The sequence below is a fragment of the Propithecus coquereli genome, unplaced genomic scaffold (assembly GCF_000956105.1).
Source record: "Propithecus coquereli isolate 6110/MARCELLA unplaced genomic scaffold, Pcoq_1.0 Scaffold482, whole genome shotgun sequence".
Classification (NCBI taxonomy): Eukaryota; Metazoa; Chordata; class Mammalia; order Primates; family Indriidae; genus Propithecus; species Propithecus coquereli.
In genome coordinates this window covers 1695868-1707557 of record NW_012150641.1, presented here as the reverse complement: position 1 = coordinate 1707557, position 11690 = coordinate 1695868, and the positions used below count along the sequence as shown (strand labels likewise).

Genomic DNA, 11690 nt, shown 5'->3' with positions numbered 1-11690 from the left:
CTGGCCCGCTCCTCAGGATGGGGGGTGCCTAATCCTAGAGCCGCATTCCAGGATGAAGGGGGGTGGGGAGAGGCTACGCCGGGGGAGGGGCAGGAAAGAGGGCTATAAGGGCAGCGGCCCAGGCGGGCGGGAGCCAGGCGGGCCATGGCGGATGTCCCCGGGGCGCAGCGACCGGTTCCCAGCGGTGGCCCAGAGCCCCGGGACCCCCTGGACTGCTGGGCCTGCGCTGTGCTGGTAACGGCCCAGAATCTGCTGGTGGCTGCCTTCAATCTTCTCCTGCTGGCGCTGGTGCTGGGGACTATTTTGCTACCCGCCGTCACCATGCTGGGTTTCGGCTTCCTCTGCCATTCACAGGTGAGCGTGCCCCCGGGAGGCGTGTGCAGTGTGGGTGTGTGTGGTGATGCTGGCGGTGGCGTCTATGGGCCACAACTTCTCTGCCTGGGCTGTTCCCACCCGGCGCAAAGTATGGCCCAGGTCCGCTTGGGCTTGATGCCTCTTTTCCTCCCACAGTTCCTGCGATCCCAGGCACCCCCTTGCACCGCGCACCTGCGGGACCCGGGCTTCACAGCCCTGCTGGTCACCGGATTCCTGCTCCTCGTGCCGCTGCTCGTGCTTGCTCTGGCCAGCTACCGCCGCCTCTGCCTGCGTCTCCGCCTGGCCGACTGCCTCGTACCCTACAGCCGAGCCCTCTATCGGCGACGGCGCGCCCCGCAGCCGCTGCAAACCCGGGCCTCACCAGGGTCCCCAGCCATTCCCACATCAGGAAAGGTCTGGGTCTGAGGAAACCTCAAGTCTAGAGCAACTGAGACGGCAGCAGTCCCTCCCTTTCCGCCGCCCAAGGACTTGAAGCCCCGGGGTTTTCTGCCCTGCCCCCACTCCTGCCTGAGCCGGGTCCTAGCATCCCCTTAGAGAACAGCATCATCAGGAACCCAATGCTGGTGAAAATTCCCACACCCCGGAAAACCCACTTTCTTCTCACTACCTACGTCTAAATCCTGAATATCTGGGCTGGACCCTATACAGGCGCCCGTGCACAGACACACACACACCCCTATAGTGAATAGGATAACTGAATCTTGTGCCCTCCTTTTCTGGTGCAGCTCCTCTAGTATTTACCGAGCTAGGGGGCAGGGCTGGAGGACAAGGGGTGCTCAAACATCAATAAAGAATTAATGTACTGCATTTGTGCTCTGTGAACAGAAGGGTGGCACAAATAAGACATCACCCTCGCCCTGTGCTCAGGAGCAGGAAACAACGTGAACGGGAGTTACAAAGGCGCAGGCCAGAGCATCCTTCTGCCTCCTGGCCTTCCCTTATCGCATTAGTCCATTTTTCCTGGCCAGACCTCAGAGCTCTGTCCCTGACCCCAGTCACCTCCCCATCAATAGAGCGGAGGGGGCCCAGCCTCGGCCGCTAGCCCTGCTCCCCATGGGGACCCAAGCCCGTTCTCTGACCTCAGCTTAGAGGAACTCAGTGTTGCCAGGCCGGGGTGGGAAACAATGGGCCTTCCGGAGCAGGATGACATCCCCTCCCGCCACAATTCTGGAGCAGTAGCGTGGGAGGAAAGATGCAGGGGCCCACCCTGGGGGCTGTTGGTCCGCAGCTCAACCTTGTCCCCCATCTCCACCCTCGAACTCGAGGGAACCTTTGGCACCCCTGGATATCCAAATTGGGAGAGGAAAGCTGAGAGTGCTCCCGACCTGAGATAAACCCTCTCTTCTAGGGTGGGGTGTGCTATCTCTGTCCTGGCATCCCAGCTACACAGACACAGGCCACTTCAGTCATAGGTTTAATAAAGTCTGAAAGGCATGCGCGATCGTGGTCAGAGATACGGAGGCCCCGTCAGGCTCTCCCTCTGCACCTCAATAGAAACGATGTGGTGTCCGGGTACCATGGCCAGACCCAGCACTCGGGGCTCCCCGGCAGAGAAGGAATCTGGAAAGAAGGGTCAGAGCATCAGAGAGGTAGACCAGCATCAATCCCGCCCCTTCTGAGCCACGAAAATAAACCCCAGAAACGCAGGGGTGCAGTCAGGCCCTGAAGGGGAAATGCCTTGCGTGAGGTTCCGCCGCATTGCCAGGCGGCTGTGCCTTCCCCGGGCACTGACCCGACGGTTTGAGGAACTCTTGCGCGGAGCCCAGGATGACATTGCAGTCGCGGTCAGTGCAGAGGAAGCAGCCGACTAGTGTCCGTCCATCTGTCATGCGAATGCGCATAGTCTTGTTGAGCAGCGCTTCTAGCTGCTGCCGGGCGCGCGCAGCCGGCGAGTCCTCACGTTCCCCCTCCGAGTCCTGCGCAGGGTGGGACACGCGCTCAGACCCCGCAGTTCCAGCTGCCCGCCCACCCGCGGAACCACAGCTCCCGGCAGCCCGCGGGGCGCTCACACAAAGCCCAGAGGCTGCTGGGAGCTGCAGTTCCCCCCCGCCCGTCCCCCCATTTTGCTGCCCGACTGCCCCTCAATCCCAGAACCTGAACCCACGCTAACCCCGGTGCTGGAGCTGCTTTGACGCCGACTGCAACAGCCATTCTCCTCTCGTAGCAGCATGGTGGGCCCAGCTCCGGCCATTTGCCTTTGGGCCTCCTCTGGGCCCTTGAACTTCTAAAGCACCTTTCGGGTCCGGTGGTCTGAGATCTCGCGATCGCTCCCGACCCGTTTCCTTTCGCGAGATCACATCTCCTCCCCCTCCTAGTGAGATCTCGCGAGCTTTTCCTACTTCTCCAGAACTGTGGCTCAGTAAAGTTTTTTTACGCCGGATGTCTTATGATATCGCGAGAACTTTACCTCTATGGTTTCTTACACATTATTTAGAAACTCTGGGATTTAGCGAGAATATCTTCTCTCGTGATGGTCCCCTCACCTTGTTTTTCTGCCTCGGGAGATATATCCCATGTATCCCAGGCCACTGAATTAAAACGGAGCGTGTTCGTTCCCCGCCCCCAACTTCTGAGGATGTAACTCAATTACTTGATACTTACATGCCAGATGCCGAATCAGACTACGTTTCCCAAGAGCACACGCAGCCCTAGCCCCTCTTGACCCGCACAGTGTTTAATTTCAGTGGCCGGAAAAAGACAATGGTTTCCATGTCAGCGGATAAACGCGCTCCCCTTAGCTGCTGGAAGAGAGGGCGGAGGTAGTAGTGAGTGTACTATACAGAGGAGCCAGGAAGGTACTAAGGGAGCTGGTGACCGACAGAGCAAGAGCCATGCCGCGCCGGGGTCTAGTGGCTGGGCCAGAGTTTGAGTATTTCCAGCGTCGCTATTTCACGCCGGCAGAGGTTGCCCAACATAACCAACCCGAAGACCTCTGGGTGTCTTACCTGGGACGCGTGTACGACCTAACGCCACTGGCAGAGGAATATAAGGGTAAGGACCACACGTTGGGCTAGGGCTGGAGTGTGTATGTGGGGGGATGCCTGGTTCTTGAGTGGTCGGCATCGGTATTGAGGGTGGCTGCTCCTTCCCAGGGAACCTGCTGCTGAAACCCATCGTGGAAGTTGCAGGTCAGGACATCAGCCACTGGTTTGATCCTAAGACCAAAGACGTGAGTTCTGCTGGAACTTGGGGTTGTGGGTAGAGGCACTGGAGAACGGGGATGGGGAGCAAAAGCGGGGGCTAGCTAGAGCCTGAAATAGTAACTGCTCTGACCCCTCGCCCCCAAACCCTGCTTTAAAGATCCGTAAGCACATAGATCCGCTGACCAGCTGCCTGAGGTACTGCACCCCGCGGGGCCGCTTTGTGCACGTTCCGCCTCTGCTGCCCCGTTCGGACTGGGCCAATGATTTCGGGAAGCCCTGGTGGCAGAGGTCTTCTTACGAGGTGGGGCGGCTGTCTGCCAAGACCCGGATCATCCGCATCATTAATACGCTCACGTCGCAGGAGCAGACATTGGAGGTGAGAACCAGTGCCTGAAGGCAGGTTAGAGGGAACTGGGAATCCCAGCTAATCTCCAGGCCATCAGTTTTGCCATTAACCGGTGGAAGCTGTATTTTCTGTCCCTTATACTGAGGCAAAGCAGAAAACCTAGGTCCTCAGGGTTGTGAATCCTAGGAGTGTCTGGGACATAGGGGTACAAGAGATTCTTTTATAAGCCCAGGGCAGCAGTTCATGCATCTTAGCGATGGTGGTCCTTGGAAGTTCTTCTGGATAGCAGTGGGACTCTCTTATTACTGTACTCTATTGCAGGGATATAACAAGGGTGCAGTTGGCCTGTTTGTTAGAAGTGGTTGCCATTAAGCTAGGTAGGACTTTGGGGCCCATTCATTGCATGCTGGAGCTTCAACTTTATTTCTGGGACCATAAAGTGCCTGAAGTTGCTATCTGCCAAAGTAAGCGCTCTGACCTTGGCTCTATCATACTGTGGGCTACTGGCCTTTGCTCTGTGTGTGTGTGTGTGTGTGTGTGTGTGTATGTATGCACACACACTCCATCCAGAATTCTGCTGGTGGGGTGCTTCTGTGTTCTACAGGTGGGGATCCTGGAGTCAATGTGGGAAATCCTACACCGGTATCTCCCCTATAATGCACATGCTGCCAGCTACACGTGGAAATATGAAGGGAAGAACCTGAACATGGATCGTACCCTAGAAGAGAATGGGATCCGGGATGAGGAGGAAGAATTTGACTATCTCAATATGGATGGTACACTGCACACACCTGCAATACTGCTGTATTTCAATGATGATCTCACAGAGCTATAGGAAACGAGATGTATGCTCATGTATACTTAAGGCATATTTTGAGTATGGCTTTTTCTGTACCCTGAGGAAAAGAGGTGGGGGTAGGGGGTGTCTGGACCTAGATGGACCTCCATTCCCCTCTGTGAACTTGCCTGGGGTTCCCATGCTTTTCTGATGTATAAGGGTCCTATTCTCCAGCTCCATTACAATTTTCTCTGAGAAACTTAGGAACAATGCTAGAAATGAATTAATTAATTTTTAGGAATGATACGAGATGAAGAATCTTGGATTATGGAGATGTAGAAGAGGATAGTCAGATAGACCTCAGGCAGAGCTGTTTGATTGTAAGAGAAAGAAAAATCCTACAGGGATGAAGGGTTGAAGAACTTTTTTGGCAATGATGGAAATGGGATGGCTGCAGGAAGAGGGGATTTACAAAGAGAGGAATAGGAGGTGTCTATCATTGACCATTTAAAACTGGCTTATCGGGCCAAGCGTGGTGGCTCATGAGGCCTGTAATCCTAGCACTCTTGGGAGGCCAAGGCGGGAGGATCACTTAAGGTCAGGAGTTTGAGACCAGCCTAAGCAAGACTGAGACTCCGTCTCTACTAAAAATAGAAAAATTAGCCAGGCATGGTGGCACACACCTGTAGTCCCAGCTACTTAGGAGGCTGAGGCAGGAGGATCGCTTGAGCCCAGGAGTTTGAGGTTGCTGTGAGCTAGGCTGATGCCATGGTACTCTAGCCCAGGTGACAGAGCAAGACTCTGTCTCAAAAAATAATAAATAAATGAATAAAACTGGCTTATCTTTTACAAGAGTGTTTGGCAGCTCAAACTCAAGGGAAAGAAACTAAATGAATGGTTGTCAGGTAATTCAGGGCAGGTGTTATGCTAGATGCTTTATATACCCTAAGACAACTACCCCATAAGATGGATATCATTACCACTATTTTACAGATAAGTCCTTTGAAACTTAGAAAAGCTTAATAGCACAAAGGCACATCAGTTAGTAATCACCAGTGGCAGGATACAAATCCAAGCCTGCCCAATTCCACAATCTATGTTCTTTTCAATATAAAGGGACTATGTCAATGTCTAATCTCATGTTAATAATTGTAACTACTGCTCTCAGACTAAGTATTTGGGATGTGGGTTTGTTCTAGGCTCCTTGTACAATGGAAAACTGTAGGTCTGTTGTGTAGTCAGCAGTTATTGTCTTTGGAAGGGAGTTAGCAGAGTTCTCTAGTGGCAAAGAGAAGGCATGGAATGCTAAGTGTCACCTAAGCAATAGCTATTGAGGCTACTTCCTTATTAATCCCATGGTAAAATTTCTCTTCTGACTTTTTTGAGGCAAAGAGTTGGATATTTACTGACTCCAGGAAAAACTAGAGTGGGGAGAAGGCCTGTGAATTGGGACACTTTGGTGAAGGAGCAAAAAGGAGACACTTTTTCATGTTGGGTCTTGCCACTTAGGGAAGGCAAGGAAGACAGGATTGACTTTGCAAGATGGTGACTCCAAGAGGGGGCTTGACAGGGATAATATAAAGAGAAGAGCTAAGTAAGTCAGGAAACTCTCCTGGTGCCCAAAAGAGAACAACCATGGGGGCAATGGCTAGATTTGGTCCCCTTTAACCTAAGCAGGGGAGGGGAATTGAGAATAACAGGTGAATTTCCTGGCAGCAGCAAGCAAAAAAGAATCAGGGAGAGTTTAGTGCATCTTCATGGCAGGAGGCACCAGGGCTCAATGCAGGGAAAGGTGGCCCCTGTGAGACAGCAGGTGGGCTGCGTAGGAGGTTTCTGAGGGGCTGACTATAAGAGGCATGAACAAAGGTGAGGACACCCCTGTTGGCTTCAACAGTATCTGAATTCACTGTGAGACTGAGGGCTTACATCTAGTCCCATGGAATGCAGGAGTCCATTATTATCTGAATCAATCATTCTGATCTTTAATCAATTCTACAATTATTTTATGTATATCTTGTTTGCTCAATTAAACCCTAAACTATTTGTGAACCAAAGCTATGCTAGACTCTTCCTCTAGCCACAGCCTCAGGGCCTGTGCCTATGGGATGTGCTCATTCTGCCCAAACCTATCCCTATTCCAGAGTCTCCTACTTCAATACCTCTTACCAGAAATGTGTCCCTTTCTTCACACACCCAGTCACTATCAAGTAGATTTTCTCCAAAATATGTCTAGAACCCATCTTCTTTTCTCCAAGTCACCATCACTTCTTGTTTAGACTGCTGTGGAAACTTCCTGACCTGTCCTCATATTTCCACTCCTGCCCTCCATATGCTGAAGTCAGAGTGATCTCTGAAAACAAACTGGAACATCTAACTCTCCTGCCTCAGATTCTTCAGTGGCTCACAGTTGCTTTCGGAATAAAGTCTTAAATTCAAAGACCTTGTATACATCAGGCCCTGCCTACCTTGCATATCTCCAGCAATACTCCTCTTAGTTCCCCAAGCCCCAGGCACACTGGCTGGCTTTCAATACATTAAATGTCTTCTTGCCGCAGAGCCTTCACAGGCTCTCTCTGCTTATAGCGCTCTTCCTTCCACTTTCCACGTAGCTCAAACGAAATGTTTCTTCCTCAGGGAGGCCGTCTATGATTTCTTGGTGTAGGTTAAGACTGTTAAATCTTTTCTTAGCACCAAGCATTTTTCAAGAGTTATTACAATTGTGAAATTATGGATTTAACTGCCTGGCTGGCTGCTAGACTGTAAGCTCATGAGGGCAGAGATCTTGTCCATTTTGTTTACTGCTGTATTCCTATTGCAGGGCACACAGTTGTTGCTCAATAAATTTTGATTGAATGAACTCAAATGTTTAGTGAATTTGTCGTGTCTGTAATAACTAGTGGGTGGGATATTATGTCCTGGAAGGCAAGGCAGGACCAAGAAATAGGATATCTGGTTCCTGTGCTGTAGCTTCTATCCATAGGTTTCTTTTTCCTGGCTTCTCATAGATCCAAGATGAAAAATTACTCCATAGAGGTTCTTGTCACCAGAATTTTTGGGGGGGCAATCCGTCATTCCCCCATATGGCCACCAGGTGGCCGTAATCACCTATGGAGTCAGGAAGAGGAGGCTGGCGGAGGTTAAGCCCTTCCAAATTCCAAAGTTAAGATTGAAGGTGGCCCTTTGAGATTTATAGGAGGGAGGGTAGGATCAGAAAAAAAGGAAAAACCACATGGCCACCATTCTATTAACATTAGGTTTATTCCTGCTTTTAATTTTTTCCACAAGCACATGCCAGGAAAGGAGCGCAGTTTGAGAAGTAACTCATGGGATAGGACAAAAGGGGGTCCTGAGTACATGTGTGGGTATGTATGGGGCGAGGTACAACGCTGAAGAAGGAATAAAGACATTACAAATTTTTGAGACAACAGAATGCATTCTTTTATTACTACATACTGACTTTTTTTTTTTTTTTTGTATAAAGCTTTCCACTAGGCACTGTCTTGTTCTCTAAATATACAAGAGTGGGTATTTGCATGAGGAATATGTAAATAATGCCTCAACCTAACACCTAGAAAGTAAATAGAACATGACTCTTGGGTCCAAGTCCCCTTATAGTGCTCTCTTTTGTGTTGGAGGGTGGTGGGGAGGAGGATGGAGTGTTGAAAGGAAAGCTGCCTGTCCTCAGTAAACCACAGCAGCCTTGAAGGACTCAACTGGCAAATATTTCCCACAAGCCAAGGTCCTTACATGCACACATCACTGGGGCAAGGTTCCCTGAAGGAAGGTTGCTTGCTCATTGGGATAAAACATGCACATATGAAGGGAAAAATATACATGATAAAGGACTAAATTATGGTATAGAAAAAGTTTCTAACCTCATGGCAAGTCACAGGTGGATGATTAACCCAGACATCCTGAAACTGTTTCTAAATACTGTGTGTGTGTGTAAATGTATACCATTTTAGGGAAAGGTGCTATAATTTCCATCAGATTCTCAAAACAGCCCACCCCCCTGCCCCTGAAATAGTATACACACATACAGATAATAATTTAAAGAACCTCAAAAGTAAAATATCAAGAGACAATACAGTGTGGTCCCAGGATTCCTGACACCTTTCTCAATGGTCTCCCTCAATCTGTGTTACATCTGCAGTGTTCCCATGGCAAAAATTCCTAAAGCTTTAACCCTGGGGGTTAAGTTTATGACTAGTCTGAAGTGTTTTACTACTGTACCAAGTTTTTTTTTTTTTAATTTCAAAGTATTATGGGGATACAAACACTTTGCTTACATAAATTGCCTTTGCACTGCCCAACAAGCATGCCCATCACCCAGACAGCACATGCCACATACGTTAAGTGTGGATTTACCCATTCCCTCCTTCTCCCCTCCCATCTGCCCAACACCCTACGAATGTTACTTCCCATATGTGCACATTAGTGTTTATCAATTAGTACCAATTTAATGGTGAGTACATGTGGTGTTTGTTTTTCCATTTGTGTATACTTCACTTAGAAGAATGGGCTCTAGCTCCATCCAGGATAATACAATAAGTAGTTCATCATTTTTTTTTTTATGGCTGAGTAGTACTCCATGGTATACATATACCACATTTTGTTAATCCACTCATGTATTCATAGGCACTTGGGTTGTTTCCACATCATTGTGATTGTGAATTGCGCTGCTGTAAACATTTGAGTGCAGATGTCTTTTTTATAGAATGTCTTTTTTTCCTTTGGGTAGATACCAGTAGTGGGATTGCTGGCTCAAATGGTAGGTCTACTTTTAGTTCTTTGAGGTATCTCCATACTACTTTCCATAGAGGTTGTACTAGTTTGCAGTCCCTGAACCAAGTTTTGATCTGGCTGTGCACTGGAAATGAGTGAGGGGATCCATCATTTGGGCTGGGCACTGTAACACCCAATCTGACACCAGAATAAGGTTAATGCATCTTAGCCCCCCAGCTGAGTTTAGGGAGACCACATGGATGTGTTGATATTGGGAGAACAGCCACTTTATGATGGATCAGGTAGAAGCACATGGTTTACTTGTAAGAAAGCACAAAGAATTTGAAACCTGAATGATCTTTATCTTGGAGGTCAAAAGTTAGGGATTCAAAATACAAACAGATATACAGCCCAAGTAGTAGGTATGCTAGGCACACAGGAAGTACTAAAAACAAACAAAGCTGGTGAATGAATAAGTCAAGTGAGACCATTAAAGTGAGGACGGGGATAAAGAAGGTTGATATGAGGAACAAGATGGTAGAGAAAACTGCTAGAATTAAGTCTTTCCCTTACTGGAAGCAACTCAGCTACTGCCCTTTGGGAGCTTAGTGGGTACTTTGGCATCCAGCTTCAATCATTTGACTAAATCATCTCTGTATTCCCAATAGCCGTATAATGCCTGGCATACATTGGCAATAAATAAATGTTTGTTTCAGGAATGAATGTGTAACCCTCACTATTTGAAATCTGTGTAAACTCAAGAACCAAGTAGATTTAGATAATGTGGTGTTCCTTGCTAGCTGATCACTGTCACTATTTGAAGATATCTGGATAGTGAGTGATATTTGTGCTGACAAATTCTTTCAATCCTATCCCATAGAGTAATAAGGAAGATGAAATATATATATATATGTAAAATTACTCTTAATGATTAGCCTAGATGGGTAGATATTATCCCATCATAGTGTATCAGTTGATAATGTATTCAGCTACATGTAACAGAAACCTGGTTGTTGGAGCTTAAACTACAAAGGGTCAATTTTATTCACATAATAAGAGGTCTGGCGTTAGTGGAATAGTGACTCCACTAGACCATCAATGTCTCAGGTGTTTCTTGCTTCCCCATTTTTGTCTTCATGATTATCAACTCTTTGGCTGCTCTATTTCTAGCCTGTATTGCAGGCAGGAAGGAGGAAAAGGGGATGGAAGAAAGGGCAGTATATATATCAAGACAGCAAAAATCTTCCCAGACATCCTTAGCCCTCCTTTGACTATATCTCATTGATAGGAAATACATCACATGATGACCCTAAGCTACAAAGGAGTCCGAGACAATGATTATTCTATATTGACATCCAAAACAAAAGTAGGGTCTACTACCATGGAAGTAGAAAATGGATACTGAGTAGAAATTAACAACAAACAGTGTGAAGAGTGCTATTCATCCATTCTTTAACAAAAAAACCTTATTAAACACTTTGTGAAATTCATTGAAAAAGTTATTAAGCACTTTGTGCAAGGTAACTGTTCCAGGTACCAGGGATACAGAAGTGAATGAGACAAAGGTTCTTGCCTTACTGGGGCTTACACTCTTGTGGGATAGATAATAAACAAGTAGATAAGATCACTTCAGATAGTACTAAAAATTATACTATATATATATACACATATATATGCATACATAAATATCTACAGGTTGAGTAGCCCTCATCCAAAATGCTTGGGACCAGAGTGTTTCAGATTTCAGATTTTTTTGGATTTTGGAATATATGCATATACATAATGAGATATCTTAGGGATGGGACCCAAGTATAAACATGAAATTCATTTATGTTTCATATATACCTTATACACATAGGTTGAAGGTAATTTTATACAATATTTTAAATAATTTTGTGCACGAAACAAAGTTTGTGTTTTGTGTGTGTGTGTGTGTGTGTATGTGGGTGGGTGTTTTGGAGACAGGGTCTCTCTCTTTCACCCAGGCTGGAGTGCAGTGGCTGGAACATAGCTCTCTGCAGCCTTGAACTCCTGGGCTCAAGCTGTCCTCCCTAGTAGCTAGGACTACAGACTCATTCCACCATGCCTGGCTAATTTTTATTTATTTGTTTGTTCGTTTGTTTGTTTATTTATTTATTTAAGAGATAGGGTCTCACTATTTTGTCCAGGCTGGTCTGGAACTCCTAGCCTCAAGTGATCCTCCTCCCTTGGCCTCCCAAAGTGCTGGGATTACAGACATAAGCCACTGCACCCAGTTTAAGTATTTATGTGTAGAATTCTCTACTTGTGGTGTGATGTCAGCGCTCAAAAAGTTTTGGATTTC

The 11690-nt window shown here is 47.5% G+C and overlaps 3 protein-coding genes across 3 annotated transcripts; 2 read left to right on the top strand and 1 right to left on the bottom strand.

Annotated features, from left to right (window-relative positions):
* The first annotated feature begins 141 nt into the window (after window positions 1-141).
* On the top strand, window positions 142-1036 carry TMEM88 (transmembrane protein 88). Its single transcript, XM_012655689.1, has 2 exons — window positions 142-354; window positions 511-1036. Exons 1-2 carry the CDS (start codon window positions 145-147, stop codon window positions 778-780), a joined length of 480 nt encoding a protein of 159 aa, XP_012511143.1. The 5' UTR covers window positions 142-144; the 3' UTR covers window positions 781-1036.
* A 740-nt stretch (window positions 1037-1776) lies between these two features.
* NAA38 (N(alpha)-acetyltransferase 38, NatC auxiliary subunit) lies at window positions 1777-2963 on the bottom strand. Its single transcript, XM_012655690.1, has 3 exons — window positions 2486-2963; window positions 2108-2291; window positions 1777-1935 (listed from the first exon to the last, which is right to left on the bottom strand). The coding sequence occupies exons 1-3, from the start codon at window positions 2564-2566 to the stop codon at window positions 1823-1825; spliced, it is 378 nt and encodes a 125-aa protein (XP_012511144.1). The 5' UTR covers window positions 2567-2963; the 3' UTR covers window positions 1777-1822.
* Window positions 2964-3045: 82 nt separating this feature from the next.
* On the top strand, window positions 3046-5203 carry LOC105819445 (cytochrome b5 domain-containing protein 1). Its single transcript, XM_012655688.1, has 4 exons — window positions 3046-3366; window positions 3468-3544; window positions 3676-3894; window positions 4469-5203. The coding sequence occupies exons 1-4, from the start codon at window positions 3207-3209 to the stop codon at window positions 4697-4699; spliced, it is 687 nt and encodes a 228-aa protein (XP_012511142.1). The 5' UTR covers window positions 3046-3206; the 3' UTR covers window positions 4700-5203.
* The last annotated feature ends 6487 nt before the right edge of the window (window positions 5204-11690 follow it).

What these genes read in the sequence shown, in the direction of transcription:
- TMEM88 (XM_012655689.1), top strand. Translation starts at nt 145, where the DNA reads ATGGCGGATGTCCCCGGGGCGCAGCGACCGGTTCCCAGCGGTGGCCCA. An exon ending in GCTTCCTCTGCCATTCACAG is followed by an intron (nt 355 to 510) that starts GTGAGCGTGCCC and finishes TTCCTCCCACAG; the next exon opens with TTCCTGCGATCCCAGGCACC.
- LOC105819445 (XM_012655688.1), top strand. Translation starts at nt 3,207, where the DNA reads ATGCCGCGCCGGGGTCTAGTGGCTGGGCCAGAGTTTGAGTATTTCCAG. An exon ending in ACTGGCAGAGGAATATAAGG is followed by an intron (nt 3,367 to 3,467) that starts GTAAGGACCACA and finishes GCTCCTTCCCAG; the next exon opens with GGAACCTGCTGCTGAAACCC. An exon ending in CGCAGGAGCAGACATTGGAG is followed by an intron (nt 3,895 to 4,468) that starts GTGAGAACCAGT and finishes TGTGTTCTACAG; the next exon opens with GTGGGGATCCTGGAGTCAAT.
- NAA38 (XM_012655690.1), bottom strand. Translation starts at nt 2,566, where the DNA reads ATGGCCGGAGCTGGGCCCACCATGCTGCTACGAGAGGAGAATGGCTGT. An exon ending in AAAGCAGCTCCAGCACCGGG is followed by an intron (nt 2,292 to 2,485) that starts GTTAGCGTGGGT and finishes CACCCTGCGCAG; the next exon opens with GACTCGGAGGGGGAACGTGA. An exon ending in AGAGTTCCTCAAACCGTCGG is followed by an intron (nt 1,936 to 2,107) that starts GTCAGTGCCCGG and finishes CCTTCTTTCCAG; the next exon opens with ATTCCTTCTCTGCCGGGGAG.